Genomic DNA, 23,343 nt, shown 5'->3' on the forward strand with positions numbered 1-23,343 from the left:
GAATATTTGTGAACTTCAAATTAAGAGAATCTTTGTATATATTCAACACACATACACACTAAGTATTGAACACTTTATTGAATTTTTTTGCAGCTAACACAGAAAATGAAAGTAAGAAACAACTTAGAAATGTATAACATCCCACATAAGGGTTGCCCTGTTCTGTGTAAAAATTAATGTGAGTGAGATGGAGAAGATTATGTTAGTGAAATGGCAAACAATTTAGGTTGATAGACCATTTTCTGGATTTTATTGTACATGCAGAAAGTATTTGTTGTTAGAAAATTTATGTCAGTATAATAGTTTAATGAGATAAATACTTAGTGATTATTTTTATATAGATTGCATCCTGATTATATATACCAAAGCCATGCCTCCTATATATTGTATCAGCAGTTTATTTACATTTTTACAGTCCTAAAATATATGATGACATTTGAATGCTATGTGGCTTACATTTTTGTATTATACAGCACTGATTAATTGGAGCATGGAAATTATAAAATCTTTAATTATTGCAACTGCAAATATATTCTTATATGTAACAATAGATGGATTCTTTGTGACAGATGTATGCTAAACCCTTTCCAATAAAGGTTAATCATTAAAAAAATATATCATAATTTTTTTTAAAAACCAGATGCAGATATTTCATCTCCACTAGCCATTGGGCATGATCTTGAATATAAATTGTGATAGTAGGCCCAATAGTGTTTTATTTACAAATGACATTTAAAATTACAATACAGATTTATCTTATTTACAGTTAAATTGTGATTTTAAGACTTGACATTTACCCCAGCAAAATGAAAGGCTGATTATTCATGGTTCAAAAGAGAAATGCAGCAAAACATAGCAACAAAACTTATGGAAGTGCATTGTAGTGTAAGGAGGCATAGTTGTATATCAGCAGATAGCACAGAGAATGGCTAGAATATTAGTGCCCCTTAATGGTATCACAATGCATTATTTTTTGGGGGAAACAGCTATTTCAACCTGTGGGAAGCGAAAACCACTTTTTGAACCACTATCACTGCTCGATGATGACACTCTGGACTTCTTTGATGAAAAAGTTCCACTAGCTCCTTCAGCCCTTGCTTCACTATCATCGCCAAGTGTCACTTCATATGAACCCTTGGACTTTGAACCAAACCCGCCAAATGTGCCAAACTTTAACTTTCCTTTTTTGCCTGTTGCCTTACCCCCTCCAACATCCATTGAAATATTACCACCCTCTGTCTGTAAATGCCCTTCAACAGAAAGTGGAGAGGCAAGTTCTCCTTCATCGCTCATTGAGGAAGAACGAGGCCTAGACTTTTTATAAAGATCAAGTGAAGCTGATTTACTCTTTGGTGAAATTTTTAATCCAGAAGATCCACCCTCTACCAATTCTCCAGAACTCATACTTAATCCTTTACACACCTTAGAACCCCCTTCACCAATGATTTCAATTTCAGGTCCCTGAAGGGTAAGATCAGATGAACTTCCACCCTTGATTTTAGACTTGCCAAAAAATCGTGGCTTTTTTAATTTTATTTTTCCACCACTGCTTTTCAAAGCAGTAGTAGGACTCTGCATCTGTGGACTTTCTGAACTAACACTACCAGTAGCAGTTAGTTCTCCTGAATCTACATCTGTACCCATCTCCCTTCCATCTACCTTAGGTAAAACAATTCCAAACTTTGGTACCCTGATCTTAGGAAAGGTTATATTGCCCTCAGGATGTTCAATTGATCCAGATGTTGTTAGATTAGTACTCTCTCCAGATTCTCTGCTTTTCTCAGCTGAATCACTTCCATGGGACACTTTAATCTTTTCATTTGGAATCTTCAGTTCTATATCCTGAATTTCTCCTACAATGTTAACACCTTCTTTATCAATCGTATGACACTTAATTGCACCTTCAAAGCTTCCCTTTCTTTCAATACCCTTCAAACTAAACTCTGGAGTAGACATTTCAGAGATTTTTTTGTCATGAGAGGTAATTTTTAAGCCTTGGCTCTTCACTCCAGTTGAATCAGAAATTCCCTTAACTTTTAAACTACATCCTTCTAAACTAACATCTGAAGCTTTGACTTTGGCTTTTTTTGATTTTACATCAGGTCCCTTAGAGCTGAAAGATGGTGTCTGAATGTCAACACCTTCAATATCTGCCATAAGTCTTGGAGGTGATAAATCTAAATCGGCTGATTTTGAAAGTACATTTACTGAGCCAGCCCCTTTATCTTTGGGGGATTTAATGTCAAATTCAACATCTGGAAAATGTATTTTTCCAAACAATGTCTTCTTTACCTTGGGTCCTTTAAGGTGGAAGTCAGGTGAGTCTGTATCTAACTTCATATTATCAGTTTTAGTATCAACATCAATGTCAGTTTTCACTTTACTTTTCACCTTTGGCAATTTAAATTGCCCCTTCTTCCCCTTCATATCCATATGAGGGCTTTCAATATTAGTTTCAAAAGGTGGGATCTTGACATCAATTTTGGGAGCTCTGATTTTACTGTCCTTGGAAAGACTAACATCAGCATCAGGACATTTCACCTTGGAGCTCTTTGATCCAAAGGATGGTAATTTAATTTTGGGCATATTCAAACCATCTCCAGGACACTCAATGTTAAAATCTGGACACTCAATGTCAACTTTTGGTACATTCATGTCATCTTCAACCTTTGGACCTGAAAAGTCTACATCGGTTTTTACTTTAGGATCTTTAATGTTGAAATCCACATCAGGCATAGAGAGTTTTGGACCAGATATGGTTGGCATTTTGAATGTGGGACCCTTGATGTTTCCTTCTGGTCCTTCAACATCCATATCTGGGCCTTTAAGATCAATCTTAGGGCCTTTAACATCAATGCCACCTTTTGGTAGAGTAATAGCAACATCAGAGCCTTCTGCCGTTGGGCCTTTGAATCCAAAGGATGGCATTTTAATTTGGGGTATATTAACTCCTCCCTCTGGTCCCTCAGCTTTAACACCTGGACACTCAATGTCAACTTTTGGAAATTTGATGTCACCTTCAATCTTTGGAACTGAGATGTCTATATCAGACATTAGTTTAGGACCTTTAATGTTGAAATCCACATCAGGCATCGAGAGTTTTGGACCAGATATAGTGGGCATTTTGAATTTGGGATCATTGATGTTTCCTTCTGGTCCTTCAATATGCAGATCTGGGCCTTTAATGTCTATCTTGGGGCCTTTAACATCAATGTCACCTTTTGGTAGAGTAATTTCAACCTCAGAGCCCTCTGCCTTTGGGCCTTTGAATCCAAAGGATGGCATTTTAATTTGGGGTATATGAAGTCCTCCATCTGGTCCCTCGACATTAATATCTGTAACCTCAAAGTCACCTTTGGGCAGTTTCATGTCACCCTCAATCTTTGGACCTGAGATGTCGATATCGGATTTTAGTTTCGGACCCTTAATGTTGAAATCCATGTCTGGCATAAAGAGCTTAGGGCCTGATGAAGTGGGCATTGTGTATTTGGGACCCTTGATGTTTCCGTCTGGTCCTTCAACATCCATATCTGGGCCTTTAAGGTTTATCTTAGGGCCTTTAACATCAATGTCACCTTTTGGTAGGGTTATATCAACACCATGGCCCTCTACGTTTGTCCCCTTGAATCCAAAGGAAGGCATTTTCATTTTGGGCATTTTAACACCTCCCTTTGGTCCCTCAACGTTAACATCTGGACACTCAATGTCAACTTTTGGCAATTGCATGTCGCCTTCAATCTTTGGAACTGAGATGTCTACATCGGTTTTTAGTTTTGGACCTTTAATGTTGAAATCCAGATCAGGCATAGAGAGTTTTGGACCAGATATGGTGGGCATTTTGAATTTGGGACCTTTGATGTTTCCTTCCGGTCCTTCAACATCCATATCTGGGCCTTTAAGGTCTATCTTAGGGCCTTTAACATCAATGTCACCGTGTGGTAGGGTTATATCAACATCTGGGCCCTCCGCCTTTGGCCCCTTGAATCCAAATGAAGGCATTTTAATTTTGGGCATTTTAACCCCTCCTTTTGGTCCCTCAATGTTAACATCTGGACACTCAATGTCAACTTTTGGCAATTGCATGTCGCCTTCAATCTTTGGAACTGAGACGTCTACATCGGTTTTTAGTTTAGGACCTTTAATGTTGAAATCCACATCAGGCATAGAGAGTTTTGGACCAGATATTGAGGGCATTTTGAATTTGGGACCCTTGATGTTTCCTTCTGGACCTTCAATATCCATATCTGGGCATGTAACGTCAATTTTAGCTCCTTTAACATCAATGTCACCTTTTGGTAGAGTAATAGCAACATCAGAGCTCTCTGCCTTTGGGCTTTTGAATCCCAAGGATGGCATTTTAATTTTGGGCATTTTGAATTTGGGACTCTTGATGGTCCCTTCTGGTCCTTCAACATCCATATCTGGGCCTTTAAGGTCAATCTTAGGGCCTTTAACATCAATGTCACCTTTTGGTAGGGTTATATCAACATCTGGGCCCTCTGCCTTTGGCCCCTTGAATCCAAATGAAGGCATTTTCATTTTGGGCATTTTAACCCCACCCTTTGGTCCCTCGATGTTAACATCTGGACACTCAATATCAACTTTCGGCAATTGCATGTCACCTTCAATCTTGGGACCTGAGATGTCTACATCGGTTTTTAGTTTTGGACCTTTAATGTTGAAATCCAGATCAGGCATAGAGAGTTTTGGACCAGATATGTTGGGCATTTTGAATTTGGGACCCTTGATATTTCCTTCTGGTCCTTCAACATCCATATCTGGGCCTTTAAGGTCTATCTTAGGGCCTTTAACATCAATGTCACCTTTTGGTAAGGTTATATCAACTTCAGGGCCCTCCACCTTTGGCCCCTTGAATCCAAAAGAAGGCATTTTCATTTTGGGCATTTTTACCCCTCCCTTTGGTCCCTCAATGTTAACATCTGGACACTCAATGTCAACTTTCGGCAATTGCATGTCGCCTTCAATCTTGGGACCTGAGATGCCTACATCAGTTTTAAGTTTTGGACCTTTAATGTTGAAATCCAGATCAGGCATAGAGAGTTTTGGACCAGATATGGTGGGCATTTTGAATTTGGGACCCTTGATATTTCCTTCTGGTCCTTCAACATCCATATCTGGGCCTTTAAGGTCAATCTTAGGGCCTTTAACATCAATGTCACCTTTTGGTAGGGTTATATCAACTTCAGGGCCCTCCACCTTTGGCCCCTTGAATCCAAAAGAAGGCATTTTCATTTTGGGCATTTTTACCCCTCCCTTTGGTCCCTCAATGTTAACATCTGGACACTCAATGTCAACTTTCGGCAGTTGCATGTCGCCTTCAATTTTTGGACCTGAGATGTCTACATCAGTTTTAAGTTTTGGACCTTTAATGTTGAAATCCAGATCAGGCATAGAGAGTTTTGGACCAGATATGGTGGGCATTTTGAATTTAGGACCCTTGATATTTCCTTCTGGTCCTTCAACATCCATATCTGGGCCTTTAAGGTCAATCTTAGGGCCTTTAACATCAAAGTCACCTTTTGGTAGGGTTATATCAACTTCAGGGCCCTCTGCCTTTGGCCCCTTGAATCCAAATGAAGGCATTTTCATTTTGGGCATTTTAACCCCTCCCTTTGGTCCCTCAATGTTAACATCTGGACACTCAATGTCAACTTTCGGCAATTGCATGTCGCCTTCAATTTTGGGACCTGAGATGCCTACATCGGTTTTTAGTTTTGGACCTTTAATGTTGAAATCCAGATCAGGCATAGAGAGTTTTGGACCAGATATGGTGGGCATTTTGAATTTGGGACCCTTGATATTTCCTTCTGGTCCTTCAACATCCATATCTGGGCCTTTAAGGTCAATCTTAGGGCCTTTAACATCAAAGTCACCTTTTGGTAGGGTTATATCAACATCTGGGCCCTCTGCCTTTGGCCCCTTGAATCCAAATGAAGGCATTTTAATTTTGGGCATTTTAACACCTCCCTTTGGTCCCTCAATGTTAACATCTGGACACTCAATATCAACTTTCGGCAATTGCATGTCGCCTTCAATCTTGGGACCTGAGATGTCTACATCGGTTTTTAGTTTTGGACCTTTAATGTTGAAATCCAGATCAGGCATAGAGAGTTTTGGACCAGATATTGTGGGCATTTTGAATTTAGGACCCTTGATATTTCCTTCTGGTCCTTCAACATCCATATCTGGGCCTTTAAGGTCAATCTTAGGGCTTTTAACATCAATGTCACCTTTTGGTAGGGTTATATCAACATCTGGGCCCTCCACCTTTGGCCCCTTGAATCCAAATGAAGGCATTTTCATTTTGGGCATTTTAACCCCTCCCTTTGGTCCCTCATTGTTAACATCTGGACACTCAATATCAACTTTTGGCAATTGCATGTCGCCTTCAATCTTGGGACCTGAGATGTCTACATCAGTTTTTAGTTTAGGACCTTTAATGTTGAAATCCAGATCAGGCATAGAGAGTTTTGGACCAGATATTGTGGGCATTTTGAATTTGGGACCCTTGATGTTTCCTTCTGGTCCTTCAACATCCATATCTGGGCCTTTAATGTCAATCTTAGGGCTTTTAACATCAATGTCACCTTTTGGTAGGGTTATATCAACATCTGGGCCCTCCACCTTTGGCCCCTTGAATCCAAATGAAGGCATTTTCATTTTGGGCATTTTAACCCCTCCCTTTGGTCCCTCAATGTTAACATCTGGACACTCAATGTCAACTTTCGGCAATTGCATGTCGCCTTCAATTTTGGGACCTGAGATGCCTACATCGGTTTTTAGTTTTGGACCTTTAATGTTGAAATCCAGATCAGGCATAGAGAGTTTTGGACCAGATATGGTGGGCATTTTGAATTTGGGACCCTTGATATTTCCTTCTGGTCCTTCAACATCCATATCTGGGCCTTTAAGGTCAATCTTAGGGCCTTTAACATCAAAGTCACCTTTTGGTAGGGTTATATCAACATCTGGGCCCTCTGCCTTTGGCCCCTTGAATCCAAATGAAGGCATTTTAATTTTGGGCATTTTAACACCTCCCTTTGGTCCCTCAATGTTAACATCTGGACACTCAATATCAACTTTCGGCAATTGCATGTCGCCTTCAATCTTGGGACCTGAGATGTCTACATCGGTTTTTAGTTTTGGACCTTTAATGTTGAAATCCAGATCAGGCATAGAGAGTTTTGGACCAGATATGGTGGGCATTTTGAATTTAGGACCCTTGATATTTCCTTCTGGTCCTTCAACATCCATATCTTGGCCTTTAAGGTCAATCTTAGGGCCTTTAACATCAATGTCACCTTTTGGTAGGGTTATATCAACTTCAGGGCCCTCTGCCTTTGGCCCCTTGAATCCAAATGAAGGCATTTTAATTTTGGGCATTTTAACCCCTCCCTTTGGTCCCTCAATGTTAACATCTGGACAATCAATATCAACTTCTGGCAATTTAATGTCACCTTCAATCTTTGGAACTGAGACGTCTACATCAGTTTTTAGTTTTGGACCTTTAATGTTGAAATCCAGATCAGGCATAGAGAGTTTTGGACCAGATATGGTGGGCATTTTGAATTTGGGACCCTTGAGGTTTCCTTCTGGTCCTTCAAAATCTATATCTGGGCCTTTAAGGTCTATCTTAGGGCCTTTAACATCAATGTCACCTTTTGGTAGGGTTATATCAACATCAGGGCCCTCTGCCTTTGGCCCCTTGAATCCAAATGAAGGCATTTTCATTTTGGGCATTTTAATCCCTCCCTTTGGTCCCTCAATGTTAACATCTGGACACTCAATGTCAACTTTGGGCAATTGCATGTCGCCTTCAATCTTGGGACCTGAGATGTCTACATCAGTTTTTAGTTTAGGACCTTTAATGTTGAAATCCAGATCAGGCATAGAGAGTTTTGGACCAGATATGGTGGGCATTTTGAATTTGGGACCCTTGATGTTTCCTTCTGGTCCTTCAACATCCATATCTGGGCCTTTAAGGTCAATCTTAGGGCCTTTAACATCAAAGTCACCTTTTGGTAGGGTTATATCAACATCTGGGCCCTCTGCCTTTGGCCCCTTGAATCCAAATGAAGGCATTTTAATTTTGGGCATTTTAACACCTCCCTTTGGTCCCTCAATGTTAACATCTGGACACTCAATATCAACTTTCGGCAATTGCATGTCGCCTTCAATCTTGGGACCTGAGATGTCTACATCGGTTTTTAGTTTTGGACCTTTAATGTTGAAATCCAGATCAGGCATAGAGAGTTTTGGACCAGATATGGTGGGCATTTTGAATTTAGGACCCTTGATATTTCCTTCTGGTCCTTCAACATCCATATCTGGGCCTTTAAGGTCAATCTTAGGGCCTTTAACATCAATGTCACCTTTTGGTAGGGTTATATCAACTTCAGGGCCCTCTGCCTTTGGCCCCTTGAATCCAAATGAAGGCATTTTAATTTTGGGCATTTTAACCCCTCCCTTTGGTCCCTCAATGTTAACATCTGGACAATCAATATCAACTTCTGGCAATTTAATGTCACCTTCAATCTTTGGAACTGAGACGTCTACATCAGTTTTTAGTTTTGGACCTTTAATGTTGAAATCCAGATCAGGCATAGAGAGTTTTGGACCAGATATGGTGGGCATTTTGAATTTGGGACCCTTGAGGTTTCCTTCTGGTCCTTCAAAATCTATATCTGGGCCTTTAAGGTCTATCTTAGGGCCTTTAACATCAATGTCACCTTTTGGTAGGGTTATATCAACATCAGGGCCCTCTGCCTTTGGCCCCTTGAATCCAAATGAAGGCATTTTCATTTTGGGCATTTTAATCCCTCCCTTTGGTCCCTCAATGTTAACATCTGGACACTCAATGTCAACTTTGGGCAATTGCATGTCGCCTTCAATCTTGGGACCTGAGATGTCTACATCAGTTTTTAGTTTTGGACCTTTAATGTTGAAATCCAGATCAGGCATAGAGAGTTTTGGACCAGATATGGTGGGCATTTTGAATTTGGGACCCTTGATATTTCCTTCTGGTCCTTCAAAATCCATATCTGGGCCTTTAAGGTCAATCTTAGGGCCTTTAACATCAATGTCACCTTTTGGTAGGGTTATATCAACATCAGGGCCCTCCGCCTTTGGCCCCTTGAATCCAAATGAAGGCATTTTCATTTTGGGCATTTTTACTCCTCCCTTTGGTCCCTCAATGTTAACATCTGGACACTCAATGTCAACTTTCGGCAAGTGCATGTCGCCTTCAATCTTGGGACCTGAGATGTCTACATCAGTCTTTAGTTTAGGACCTTTAATGTTGAAATCCACATCAGGCATAGAGAGTTTTGGACCAGATATTGTGGGCATTTTGAATTTGGGACCCTTGAGGTTTCCTTCTGGTCCTTCAAAATCTATATCTGGGCCTTTAAGGTCTATCTTAGGGCCTTTAACATCAATGTCACCTTTTGGTAGGGTTATATCAACATCAGGGCCCTCTGCCTTTGGCCCCTTGAATCCAAATGAAGGCATTTTCATTTTGGGCATTTTAACCCCTCCCTTTGGTCCCTCAATGTTAACATCTGGACACTCAATGTCAACTTTCGGCAGTTGCATGTCGCCTTCAATCTTTGGAACTGAGACATCTACATCGGTTTTTAATTTTGGACCTTTAATGTTGAAATCCAGATCAGGCATAGAGAGTTTTGGACCAGATATGGTGGGCATTTTGAATTTGGGACCCTTGATATTTCCTTCTGCTCCTTCAACATCCATATCTGGGCATGTAAGGTCAATCTTAGGGCTTTTAACATCAATGTCACCTTTTGGTAGTGTTATTTCAACTTCAGGGCCCTCTGCCTTTGGCCCCTTGAATCCAAATGAAGGCATTTTAATTTTGGGCATTTTAATCCCTCCCTTTGGTCCCTCAATGTTAACATCTGGACACTCAATATCAACTTTCGGCAATTGCATGTCGCCTTCAATCTTGGGACTTGAGATGTCTACATCAGTTTTTAGTTTAGGACCTTTAATGTTGAAATCCACATCAGGCATAGAGAGTTTTGGACCAGATATTGTGGGCATTTTGAATTTGGGACCCTTGATGTTTCCTTCTGGTCCTTCAACATCCATATCTGGGCCTTTAAGGTCTATCTTAGGGCCTTTAACATCAATGTCACCTTTTGGTAGGGTTATATCAACATCAGGGCCCTCGGCCTTTGGCCCCTTAAATCCAAATGAAGGCATTTTCATTTTGGGCATTTTAACCCCTCCCTTTGGTCCCTCAATGTTAACATCTGGACACTCAATGTCAACCTTTGGCAATTGCATGTCGCCTTCAATCTTTGGAACTGTGACGTCTACATCGGTTTTTAGTTTTGGACCTTTAATTTTGAAATCCAGATCAGGCATAGAAAGTTTTGGACCAGATATTGTGGGCATTTTGAATTTGGGACCCTTGATGTTTCCTTCTGGTCCTTCAACATTCATATCTGGGCCTTTAAGGTCTATCTTAGGGCCTTTAACATCAATGTCACCTTTTGGTAGGGTTATATCAACTTCAGGGCCCTCTGCCTTTGGTCCCTTGAATCCAAATGAAGGCATTTTAATTTTGGGCATTTTAAACCCTCCCTTTGGTCCCTCAATGTTAACATCTGGACACTCAATATCAACTTTCGGCAATTGCATGTCGCCTTCAATCTTGGGACTTGAGATGCCTACATCAGTTTTTAGTTTAGGACCTTTAATGTTGAAATCCACATCAGGCATAGAGAGTTTTGGACCAGATATTGTGGGCATTTTGAATTTGGGACCCTTGATGTTTCCTTCTGGTCCTTCAACATCCATATCTGGGCCTTTAAGGTCAATCTTAGGGCTTTTAACATCAATGTCACCTTTTGGTAGGGTTATATCAAAATCTGGGCCCTCTGCCTTTGGCCCCTTGAATCCAAATGAAGGCATTTTCATTTTGGGCATTTTAACCCCTCCCTTTGGTCCCTCAATGTTAACATCTGGACACTCAATGTCAACTTTCGGCAATTGCATGTCGCCTTCAATCTTTGGAACTGAGACGTCTACATCAGTTTTTAGTTTTGGACCTTTAATGTTGAAATCCAGATCAGGCATAGAGAGTTTTGGACCAGAAATGGTGGGCATTTTGAATTTGGGACCCTTGATATTTCCTTCTGGTCCTTCAACATCCATTTCTGGGCCTTTAAGGTCAATCTTAGGGCCTTTAACATCAATGTCACCTTTTGGTAGGGTTATATCAACATCTGGGCCCTCCGCCTTTGGCCCCTTGAATCCAAATGAAGGCATTTTCATTTTGGGCATTTTAACCCCTCCCTTTGGTCCCTCAATGTTAACATCTGGACACTCAATGTCAACTTTCGGCAATTGCATGTCACCTTCAATCTTGGGACATGAGATGTCTACATCTGTTTTTAGTTTAGGACCTTTAATGTTGAAATCCACATCAGGCATAGAGAGTTTTGGACCAGATAAGGTGGGCATTTTGAATTTGGGACCCTTGATGTTTCCTTCTGGTCCTTCAAAATCCATATCTGGGCCTTTAAGGTCTATCTTAGGGCCTTTAACATCAATGTCACCTTTTGGTAGGGTTATATCAACATCAGGGCCCTCGGCCTTTGGCCCCTTGAATCCAAATGAAGGCATTTTCATTTTGGGCATTTTAACCCCTCCCTTTGGTCCCTCAATGTTAACATCTGGACACTCAATGTCAACTTTCGGCAATTGCATGTCGCCTTCAATCTTTGGAACTGAGACGTCTGCATCAGTTTTTAGTTTTGGACCTTTAATGTTGAAATCCAGATCAGGCATAGAGAGTTTTGGACCAGAAATGGTGGGCATTTTGAATTTGGGACCCTTGATATTTCCTTCTGGTCCTTCAACATCCATATCTGGGCCTTTAAGGTCAATCTTAGGGCCTTTAACATCAATGTCACCTTTTGGTAGGGTTATATCAACTTCAGGGCCGTCTGCCTTTGGCCCCTTGAATCCAAATGAAGGCATTTTCATTTTGGGCATTTTAACCCCTCCCTTTGGTCCCTCAATGTTAACATCTGGACACTCAATGTCAACTTTCGGCAATTGCATGTCGCCTTCAATCTTTGGAACTGAGACGTCTACATCAGTTTTTAGTTTTGGACCTTTAATGTTGAAATCCAGATCAGGCATAGAGAGTTTAGGACCAGAAATGGTCGGCATTTTGAATTTGGGACCCTTGATATTTCCTTCTGGTCCTTCAACATCCATTTCTGGGCCTTTAAGGTCAATCTTAGGGCCTTTAACATCAATGTCACCTTTTGGTAGGGTTATATCAACATCTGGGCCCTCCGCCTTTGGCCCCTTGAATCCAAATGAAGGCATTTTCATTTTGGGCATTTTAACCCCTCCCTTTGGTCCCTCAATGTTAACATCTGGACACTCAATGTCAACTTTCGGCAATTGCATGTCACCTTCAATCTTGGGACATGAGATGTCTACATCTGTTTTTAGTTTAGGACCTTTAATGTTGAAATCCACATCAGGCATAGAGAGTTCTGGACCAGATAAGGTGGGCATTTTGAATTTGGGACCCTTGATGTTTCCTTCTGGTCCTTCAAAATCCATATCTGGGCCTTTAAGGTCTATCTTAGGGCCTTTAACATCAATGTCACCTTTTGGTAGGGTTATATCAACATCAGGGCCCTCGGCCTTTGGCCCCTTGAATCCAAATGAAGGCATTTTCATTTTGGGCATTTTAACCCCTCCCTTTGGTCCCTCAATGTTAACCTCTGGACACTCAATGTCAACTTTCGGCAATTGCATGTCGCCTTCAATCTTTGGAACTGAGACGTCTGCATCAGTTTTTAGTTTTGGACCTTTAATGTTGAAATCCAGATCAGGCATAGAGAGTTTTGGACCAGAAATGGTGGGCATTTTGAATTTGGGACCCTTGATATTTCCTTCTGGTCCTTCAACATCCATATCTGGGCCTTTAAGGTCAATCTTAGGGCCTTTAACATCAATGTCACCTTTTGGTAGGGTTATATCAACTTCAGGCCCGTCTGCCTTTGGCCCCTTGAATCCAAATGAAGGCATTTTCATTTTGGGCATTTTAACCCCTCCCTTTGGTCCCTCAATGTTAACATCTGGACACTCAATGTCAACTTTCGGCAATTGCATGTCGCCTTCAATCTTTGGAACTGAGACGTCTACATCAGTTTTTAGTTTAGGACCTTTAATGTTGAAATCCACATCAGGCATAGAGAGTTTTGGACCAGATAAGGTGGGCATTTTGAATTTGGGACCCTTTATGTTTCCTTCTGGTCCTTCAAAATCCATATCTGGGCCTTTAAGGTCTATCTTAGGGCCTTTAACATCAATGTCACCTTTTGGTAGGGTTATATCAAAATCTGGGCCCTCGGCCTTTGGCCCCTTGAATCCAAATGAAGGCATTTTCATTTTGGGCATTTTAACCCCTCCCTTTGGTCCCTCAATGTTAACATCTGGACACTCAATGTCAACTTTCGGCAATTGCATGTCGCCTTCAATCTTGGGACCTGAGATGTCTACATCTGTTTTTAGTTTAGGACCTTTAATGTTGAAATCCACATCAGGCATAGAGAGTTTGGGACCAGATATGGTGGGCATTTTGAATTTGGGACCCTTGATGTTTCCTTCTGGTCCTTCAAAATCCATATCTGGGCCTTTAAGGTCTATCTTAGGGCCTTTAACATCAATGTCACCTTTTGGTAGGGTTATATCAACATCAGGGCCCTCGGCCTTTGGCCCCTTGAATCCAAATGAAGGCATTTTCATTTTGGGCATTTTAACCCCTCCCTTTGGTCCCTCAATGTTAACATCTGGACACTCAATGTCAACTTTCGGCAATTGCATGTCGCCTTCAATCTTTGGAACTGAGACGTCTACATCAGTTTTTAGTTTTGGACCTTTAATGTTGAAATCCAGATCAGGCATAGAGAGTTTTGGACCAGAAATGGTGGGCATTTTGAATTTGGGACCCTTGATGTTTCCTTCTGGTCCTTCAAAATCCATATCTGGGCCTTTAAGGTCTATCTTAGGGCCTTTAACATCAATGTCACCTTTTGGTAGGGTTATATCAACATCAGGGCCCTCGGCCTTTGGCCCCTTGAATCCAAATGAAGGCATTTTCATTTTGGGCATTTTAACCCCTCCCTTTGGTCCCTCAATGTTAACATCTGGACACTCAATGTCAACTTTCGGCAATTGCATGTCGCCTTCAATCTTTGGAACTGAGACGTCTACATCAGTTTTTAGTTTTGGACCTTTAATGTTGAAATCCAGATCAGGCATAGAGAGTTTTGGACCAGAAATGGTGGGCATTTTGAATTTGGGACCCTTGATATTTCCTTCTGGTCCTTCAACATCCATATCTGGGCCTTTAAGGTCAATCTTAGGGCCTTTAACATCAATGTCACCTTTTGGTAGGGTTATATCAACTTCAGGGCCATCTGCCTTTGGCCCCTTGAATCCAAATGAAGGCATTTTCATTTTGGGCATTTTAACCCCTCGCTTTAGTGCCTCAATGTTAACATCTGGACACTCAATGTCAACTTTCGGCAATTGCATGTCGCCTTCAATCTTGGGACCTGTGATGTCTACATCTGTTTTTAGTTTAGGACCTTTAATGTTGAAATCCACATCAGGCATAGAGAGTTTTGGACCAGATAAGGTGGGCATTTTGAATTTGGGACCCTTGATGTTTCCTTCTGGTCCTTCAAAATCCATATCTGGGCCTTTAAGGTCTATCTTAGGGCCTTTAACATCAATGTCACCTTTTGGTAGGGTTATATCAACATCAGGGCCCTCGGACTTTGGCCCCTTGAATCCAAATGAAGGCATTTTCATTTTGGGCATTTTAACCCCTCCCTTTGGTCCCTCAATGTTAACATCTGGACACTCAATGTCAACTTTCGGCAATTGCATGTCGCCTTCAATCTTGGGACTTGAGATGTCTACATCTGTTTTTAGTTTAGGACCTTTAATGTTGAAATCCACATCAGGCATAGAGAGTTTTGGACCAGATATGGTGGGCATTTTGAATTTGGGACCCTTGATGTTTCCTTCTGGTCCTTCAAAATCCATATCTGGGCCTTTAAGGTCAATCTTAGGGCCTTTAACATCAATGTCACCTTTTGGTAGGGTTATATCAACATCAGGGCCCTCTGCCTTTGGCCCCTTGAATCCAAATGAAGGCATTTTCATTTTGGGCATTTTAACCCCTCCCTTTGGTCCCTCAATGTTAACATCTGGACACTCAATGTCAACTTTCGGCAATTGCATGTCGCCTTCAATCTTGGGACCTGAGATGTCTACATCTGTTTTTAGTTTAGGACCTTTAATGTTGAAATCCACATCAGGCATAGAGAGTTTTGGACCAGATATTGTGGGCATTTTGAATTTGGGACCCTTGAGGTTTCCTTCTGGTCCTTCAACATCCATATCTGGGCCTTTTAGGTCAATCTTAGGGCTTTTAACATCAATGTCACCTTTTGGTAGGGTGATATCAACATCTGGGCCCTCCGCCTTTGGCCCCTTGAATCCAAATGAAGGCATTTTCATTTTGGGCATTTTAACCCCTCCCTTTGGTCCCTCAGTGTTAACATCTGGACACTCAATGTCAACTTTCGGCAATTGCATGTCGCCTTCAATCTTTGGAACTGAGACGTCTACATCAGTTTTTTGTTTTGGACCTTTAATGTTGAAATCCAGATCAGGCATAGAGAGTTTTGGCCCAGAAATGGTGGGCATTTTGAATTTGGGACCCTTGATATTTCCTTCTGGTCCTTCAACATCCATATCTGGGCCTTTAAGGTCAATCTTAGGGCCTTTAACATCAATGTCACCTTTTGGTAGGGTTATATCAACTTCAGGGCCCTCTGCCTTTGGCCCCTTGAATCCAAATGAAGGCATTTTAATTTTGGGCATTTTAACCCCTCCCTTTGGTCCCTCAATGTTAACATCTGGACACTCAATGTCAACTTTCGGCAATTGCATGTCGCCTTCAATCTTTGGAACTGAGATGTCTACATCGGTTTTTAGTTTTGGACCTTTCATGTTGAAATCCACATCAGGCATAGAGAGTTTTGGACCAGATATTGTGGGCATTTTGAATTTGGGACCCTTGATGTTTCCTTCTGGTCCTTCAACATCCATATCTGGGCCTTTAAGGTCAATCTTAGGGCTTTTAACATCAATGTCACCTTTTGGTAGGGTTATATCAACATCTGGGCCCTCCGCCTTTGGCCCCTTGAATCCAAATGAAGGCATTTTCATTTTGGGCATTTTAACCCCTCCCTTTGGTCCCTCAATGTTAACATCTGGACACTCAATGTCAACTTTCGGCAATTGCATGTCGCCTTCAATCTTTGGAACTGAGACGTCTACATCAGTTTTTAGTTTTGGACCTTTAATGTTGAAATCCAGATCAGGCATAGAGAGTTTTGGCCCAGAAATGGTGGGCATTTTGAATTTGGGACCCTTGATATTTCCTTCTGGTCCTTCAACATCCATATCTGGGCCTTTAAGGTCAATCTTAGGGCCTTTAACATCAATGTCACCTTTTGGTAGGGTTATATCAAAATCTGGGCCCTCCGCCTTTGGCCCCTTGAATCCAAATGAAGGCATTTTCATTTTGGGCATTTTAACCCCTCCCTTTGGTCCCTCAATGTTAACATCTGGACACTCAATGTCAACTTTCGGCAATTGCATGTCGCCTTCAATCTTTGGAACTGAGACGTCTACATCAGTTTTTAGTTTTGGACCTTTAATGTTGAAATCCAGATCAGGCATAGAGAGTTTTGGCCCAGAAATGGTGGGCATTTTGAATTTGGGACCCTTGATATTTCCTTCTGGTCCTTCAACATCCATATCTGGGCCTTTAAGGTCAATCTTAGGGCCTTTAACATCAATGTCACCTTTTGGTAGGGTTATATCAACTTTAGGACCCTCTGCCTTTGGCCCTTTGAATCCAAATGAAGGCATTTTAATTTTGGGCATTTTAACCCCTCCCTTTGGTCCCTCAATGTTAACATCTGGACACTCAATGTCAACTTTCGGCAATTGCATGTCGCCTTCAATCTTGGGACCTGAGATGTCTACATCTGTTTTTAGTTTAGGACCTTTAATGTTGAAATCCACATCAGGCATAGAGAGTTTTGGACCAGATAAGGTGGGCATTTTGAATTTGGGACCCTTGATGTTTCCTTCTGGTCCTTCAAAATCCATATCTGGGCCTTTAAGGTCTATCTTAGGGCCTTTAACATCAATGTCACCTTTTGGTAGGGTTATATCAAAATCTGGGCCCTCGGCCTTTGGCCCCTTGAATCCAAATGAAGGCATTTTCATTTTGGGCATTTTAACCCCTCCCTTTGGTCCCTCAATGTTAACATCTGGACACTCAATGTCAACTTTCGGCAATTGCATGTCGCCTTCAATCTTTGGAACTGAGACGTCTACATCAGTTTTTAGTTTTGGACCTTTAATGTTGAAATCCAGATCAGGCATAGAGAGTTTTGGCCCAGAAATGGTGGGCATTTTGAATTTGGGACCCTTGATATTTCCTTCTGGTCCTTCAACATCCATATCTGGGCCTTTAAGGTCAATCTTAGGGCCTTTAACATCAATGTCACCTTTTGGTAGGGTTATATCAACTTCAGGGCCCTCTGCCTTTGGCCCCTTGAATCCAAATGAAGGCATTTTAATTTTGGGCATTTTAACCCCTCCCTTTGGTCCCTCAATGTTAACATCTGGACACTCAATGTCAACTTTCGGCAATTGCATGTCGCCTTCAATCTTGGGACCTGAGATGTCTACATCTGTTTTTAGTTTAGGACCTTTAATGTTGAAATCCACATCAGGCATAGAGAGTTTTGGACCAGATAAGGTGGGCATTTTGAATTTGGGACCCTTGATGTTTCCTTCTGGTCCTTCAAAATCCATATCTGGGCCTTTAAGGTCTATCTTAGGGCCTTTAACATCAATGTCACCTTTTGGTAGGGTTATATCAAAATCTGGGCCCTCGGCCTTTGGCCCCTTGAATCCAAATGAAGGCATTTTCATTTTGGGCATTTTAACCCCTCCCTTTGGTCCCTCAATGTTAACATCTGGACACTCAATGTCAACTTTCGGCAATTGCATGTCGCCTTCAATCTTTGGAACTGAGATGTCTACATCGCTTTTTAGTTTTGGACCTTTAATGTTGAAATCCACATCAGGCATAGAGAGTTTTGGACCAGATATTGTGGGCATTTTGAATTTGGGACCCTTGATGTTTCCTTCTGGTCCTTCAACATCCATATCTGGGCCTTTAAGGTCAATCTTAGGGCTTTTAACATCAATGTCACCTTTTGGTAGGGTTATATCAACATCTGGGCCCTCCGCCTTTGGCCCCTTGAATCCAAATGAAGGCATTTTCATTTTGGGCATTTTAACCCCTCCCTTTGGTCCCTCAATGTTAACATCTGGACACTCAATGTCAACTTTCGGCAATTGCATGTTGCCTTCAATCTTTGGAACTGAGACGTCTACATCAGTTTTTAGTTTTGGACCTTTAATGTTGAAATCCAGATCAGGCATAGAGAGTTTTGGCCCAGAAATGGTGGGCATTTTGAATTTGGGACCCTTGATATTTCCTTCTGGTCCTTCAACATCCATATCTGGGCCTTTAAGGTCAATCTTAGGGCCTTTAACATCAATGTCACCTTTTGGTAGGGTTATATCAACTTCAGGGCCCTCTGCCTTTGGCCCCTTGAATCCAAATGAAGGCATTTTAATTTTGGGCATTTTAACCCCTCCCTTTGGTCCCTCAATGTTAACATCTGGACACTCAATGTCAACTTTCGGCAATTGCATGTCGCCTTCAATCTTTGGAACTGAGACGTCTACATCAGTTTTTAGTTTAGGACCTTTAATGTTGAAATCCAGATCAGGCATAGAGAGTTTTGGCCCAGAAATGGTGGGCATTTTGAATTTGGGACCCTTGATATTTCCTTCTGGTCCTTCAAAATCCATATCTGGGCCTTTAAGGTCTATCTTAGGGCCTTTAACATCAATGTCACCTTTTGGTAGGGTTATATCAACATCAGGGCCTTCTGCCTTTGGCCCCTTGAATCCAAATGAAGGCATTTTCATTTTGGGCATTTTAACCCCTCCCTTTGATCCCTCAATGTTAACATCTGGACACTCAATATCAACTTTCGGCAATTGCATGTCGCCTTCAATTTTGGGACCTGAGATGTCTACATCAGTTTTTAGTTTTGGACCTTTAATGTTGAAATCCACATCAGGCATAGAGAGTTTTGGACCAGATATGGTGGGCATTTTGAATTTGGGACCCTTGATGTTTCCTTCTGGTCCTTCAACATCCATATCTGGGCCTTTAACATCTATCTTAGGGCCTTTAACATCAATGTCACCTTGTGGTAGCGTTATATCAACATCTGGGCCCTCCACCTTTGGCCCCTTGAATCCAAATGAAGGCATTTTCATTTTGGGCATTTTAACCCCTCCCTTTGGTCCCTCAATGTTAACATCTGGACATTCAATGTCAACTTTCGGCAATTGTATGTCGCCTTCAATTTTGGGACCTGAGATGTCTACGTCAGTTTTTAGTTTTGGACCTTTAATGTTTAAATCCACATCAGGCATAGAGAGTTTTGGATCAGATATACTGGGCATTTTGAGTTTGGGACCCTTGATGTTTCCTTCTGGTCCTCCAACCTCCATATCTGGACCTTTAAGTTCAATCTTAGGGCCTTTAACATCAATATCACCTTTCGGTATGGTTATATCAACATCAGCGCCCTCTGCCTTTGGCCCCTTGAATCCAAATGTAGGCATTTTAAATTTGGGCATTTTAACCCCTCCCTTTGTTCCCTCAATTTTAACATCTGGACACTTAATGTCAACTTTTGGCTTTTGTATGTCATCTTCAATCTTTGGACCTGAGATGTCTACATCAGTTTTTAGTTTAGGACCTTTAATATTGAAATCCACATCAGTCATTGAGAGTTTTGGACCAGATATGATGTGCATTTTGGATTTGGGCCCCTTGATGTGTTCTTCTGGTCCTTCAACATCAGTATCTGCCCTTTTGATGTCAGTCATAGCTTCTTTTCCATCTGTGTCCCATTTTGAAATATTTACATCAGCATCAGCGCCTTCCATCAGAGGGCTTTTGAATCCAATTGATCGCACTTTGATTTTAGGTATTTTACAGCCTGCATTAGGGCCTTCAGTGTCAAGCTCTGGCCCTTCAGTCTCAGCTTTTTGTACATTGATTTCTCCTTTAGTCTCTGCAACTGAAACATCTACAGCCGTTTTTACTTTATGCTCTTTCACTTTATAGTCCATATCAAGCATAGAAATCTCTGGACCAGAAAGTGAAGGGATATTGCATTTTGGACCCTTCACTTTTCCTTCAGATCCCTCAATTTCACATTCTTTGGCCTTGATATCTATTGCTGGTTCTTTCACATCAACATCACAATGGGGAAGACTTACATCCATCTGAAGGCCTTTCACATTTGAACCTTTAAGGTCTACTTTATGTGCTTTGAGAGCCCCTTCAGCTGGTGCTTTTATGTTAGCTTCAGCCTTTGTATAACTTGCATTCAGATCAGAACCCTTAGTCTTTGGACCCTTATGTCCAAATGAAGGCATTTCCATTTTTGGGAATTTGTATCCTACATCAGGCCCATCAGTATCAGCCTGTGGAAAAGCTGCATCTCCTTTTGTCACCTTAATCATCCCTTCTATCTTTGAAAAAGAAACATCATCCCCTTTTGTTTTAGGGCCTTTGACATTGTAATCCACATCAGGCATAGAGATCTTTGGATCAGAGACAGATGGTAGCTTACATTGATGACCCCTCTTTTTTCCCCCAGGTCCCTCAATTTCACTATGTTGTGTACTGATATCTACTTTTGGCATCTTGATTCCTTCTTGAAGTCCCTGAGTATCAACCCTTTCAGCCTTAATGTCTGCTTTAGGCATTTTTACATTCTCTTCAGCTCTTGGTACTGAGGCATCTGTATCATCTTTGATATTTGGACACTTTATGTTCATGTCCACATCAGGCATGGAAATCTTTGTGTTAGTGACAGATGGTATCAAAATTTTGATTTTTCCATTACTTTCTTCACTATCATGTTCTGATAACTTGATATCAGTTTCTAAACCTTTTTTTTGATTTTCAGCTTTGGGAAGGTTTACATTAACTACTCCTGGGTCCTCTACCTTCAGACCTTTACATTCAAACGGCATCTTCATATCCGCTTTTTTTGAAACTAAGTCATCAATTCCCTTTGGAACTGATACATCCAGATCTGCAGTTTCTGCCCTTGGTGTTTTAATGTTACCTTCTACTGTGAACCCATGTACATCTGTGCTTAGTTTTGAGAGCTTTACGTCACCGGAATGTGATGTTTCCATGCCTTTTCCTGCTGTTGTGCTGTCCAATGTTCTCACTTTTGTGGAAAACACTGAAACAAATTCAGTTCCTCCTTTCACATTTGAATCTTTTAGTGCAGCTTCAGTATCTGGCCTGGAAATAACAATTTCATGTTTGTTTGAGTGTGGAATCATTACATCTTCTGTGTTCATACTAATGCTAAATGCTGGTTCTTTTCCAGTTTCTTTCAAATGCTGGTCAATTTTGTTAACATGACTTACATCTTTTTCTAACTCCATACCTGTACTCATGTCTGCAGTGAAAGCATCCATGCTTTTTGAATTACCCTCAAGCTCACTCCATCTAGAAGGCCTCACTTCCCCTTCCCCTGCTCTTGCCTCATATCCAGTGTCAGACATATTAAATGTCCTTTCCTTCCCACTCCCTTCTGTCCCTCTTATAATTGTGGTTTTGACATGCCCTGAACTCCAGTGCTTCTCAGAGGTGCCAGTGTCCTCTGGATCTCTGAATCTAACTTCCCCCATATCACCTCCCTCTGCTGCACCAACCTTGCTTATAACACTGCCATGTGGTAATCTGATCTGAGCAGAGCCTCCTTCTAATTGCTCATGCTGTGAAAAATATTTGAATTCTGGGCTTGAAATATCAATCTGTTGCTTGCCAGGTCCACCTGGTATGTCCACAGTGTAAGTTGTGATGCGACGAGTAATGGTAGTAATGGTGCTGCCATCACTGCTGGTGCTGCTGTGACGTTCTGTGCGAACATCAACTCCTTCTGCAAGGTCCTCAGACTTCAGCCTGGGCTTAATTTTCTTAGTGTAGATTCTTCTGTAGTCCTCATCATCCCCACTCTGCAAAGAAAAAAATCACTGACAGATGCTTCACTGTAATATTTTTATATTTTATTAAATTAGGCCAGAAAGTCTCAGATGAAAAAAAACATGGGCTTTAATTTTGTAGCTGCACTGGAGTGTTAAAGCCACATTTTTTTCTAATTTTGTAGGGTACACACACATTTACTGCCATTTGTTAATTTGATGGACAGAAATACATATGTCTGATACAAGGTAGGTGGTGACATGTGACATGTAATATCTGCCAGTGCAACAGTATTTTTGTTATCCCTGTTTGACTTAAAACACCATTTGCACTGCTGCTTTCTCAGACTTGCTCTCACTTCAAACATGCAGCTTAAGATGTGTCCAATTTCTCACTATATGGTTTTGACCACAAACAAGAGCACACTATATCTCCCGATTACTAACTGCTAACCTATTTAATCATTTTTAAAGGAAAAACAATTCTATTGTTACTACTAAATGTGAATCAGTGCCATTACACATAGAAAATAATATGTTAAATAATGTAAATAATTCACATCTTCTGATCATGTATTCAGTCTATCTAACCTCTTTTTATAATTATGCCACTCTGCATCGGATTAATTTGTCTGTGCCAGTCATAAAAATAGCAAACAATATTTCCAAGAAAATGGAGCCCCATAAGTTTAAGAATCAGGTGACAAAACGGTCAATGATGAGATTGTTCATTTGATAGCCTATATTAACTAGAGATTTGTGTGTTTTGTTTTTTTTTTGCATCATTAAATATTGAGAAATGTCATTAAGTACAACTATAAATATTACTTTCATAATTTTAATAAAAAGAAAATAAGACCAGTGGTGCACACAGATGCAAATGACAGGCCCTCAAAAGTTTTACTTATAACTGAGCAATGGTCAGTGATATCTCAGATAAGTAATGACATCTCAGTTCCTGAGTTGTCGTGCACATTATAATATATAGTTCAATGTCTTTCATGCTTTGTTTGTAAATCAATATAATTTTCAGTAACTCCATTAGCAATACACATTAGCAATACATTA

General features: G+C 41.0%; 1 protein-coding gene across 2 annotated transcripts in view; it reads right to left on the minus strand.

The window, feature by feature from the left end:
• Positions 1-59: 59 nt before the first annotated feature.
• The window catches only part of ahnak (AHNAK nucleoprotein), a 34,508-nt gene continuing 11,224 nt past the window's right edge, over positions 60-23,343 (minus strand). For both annotated transcript variants that reach the window (XM_081698611.1, XM_035532018.2), the window contains one exon: positions 60-22,308. In XM_081698611.1, the coding sequence (XP_081554737.1) occupies positions 967-22,308 (21,342 nt within the window). In that variant the 3' untranslated portion in view covers positions 60-966. The remainder of the gene's footprint in view (positions 22,309-23,343) is intronic.

This window comes from Electrophorus electricus, chromosome 16 (assembly GCF_041902795.1).
Source record: "Electrophorus electricus isolate QZ-2024a chromosome 16, ASM4190279v1, whole genome shotgun sequence".
Taxonomy (NCBI): domain Eukaryota; kingdom Metazoa; phylum Chordata; class Actinopteri; order Gymnotiformes; family Gymnotidae; genus Electrophorus; species Electrophorus electricus.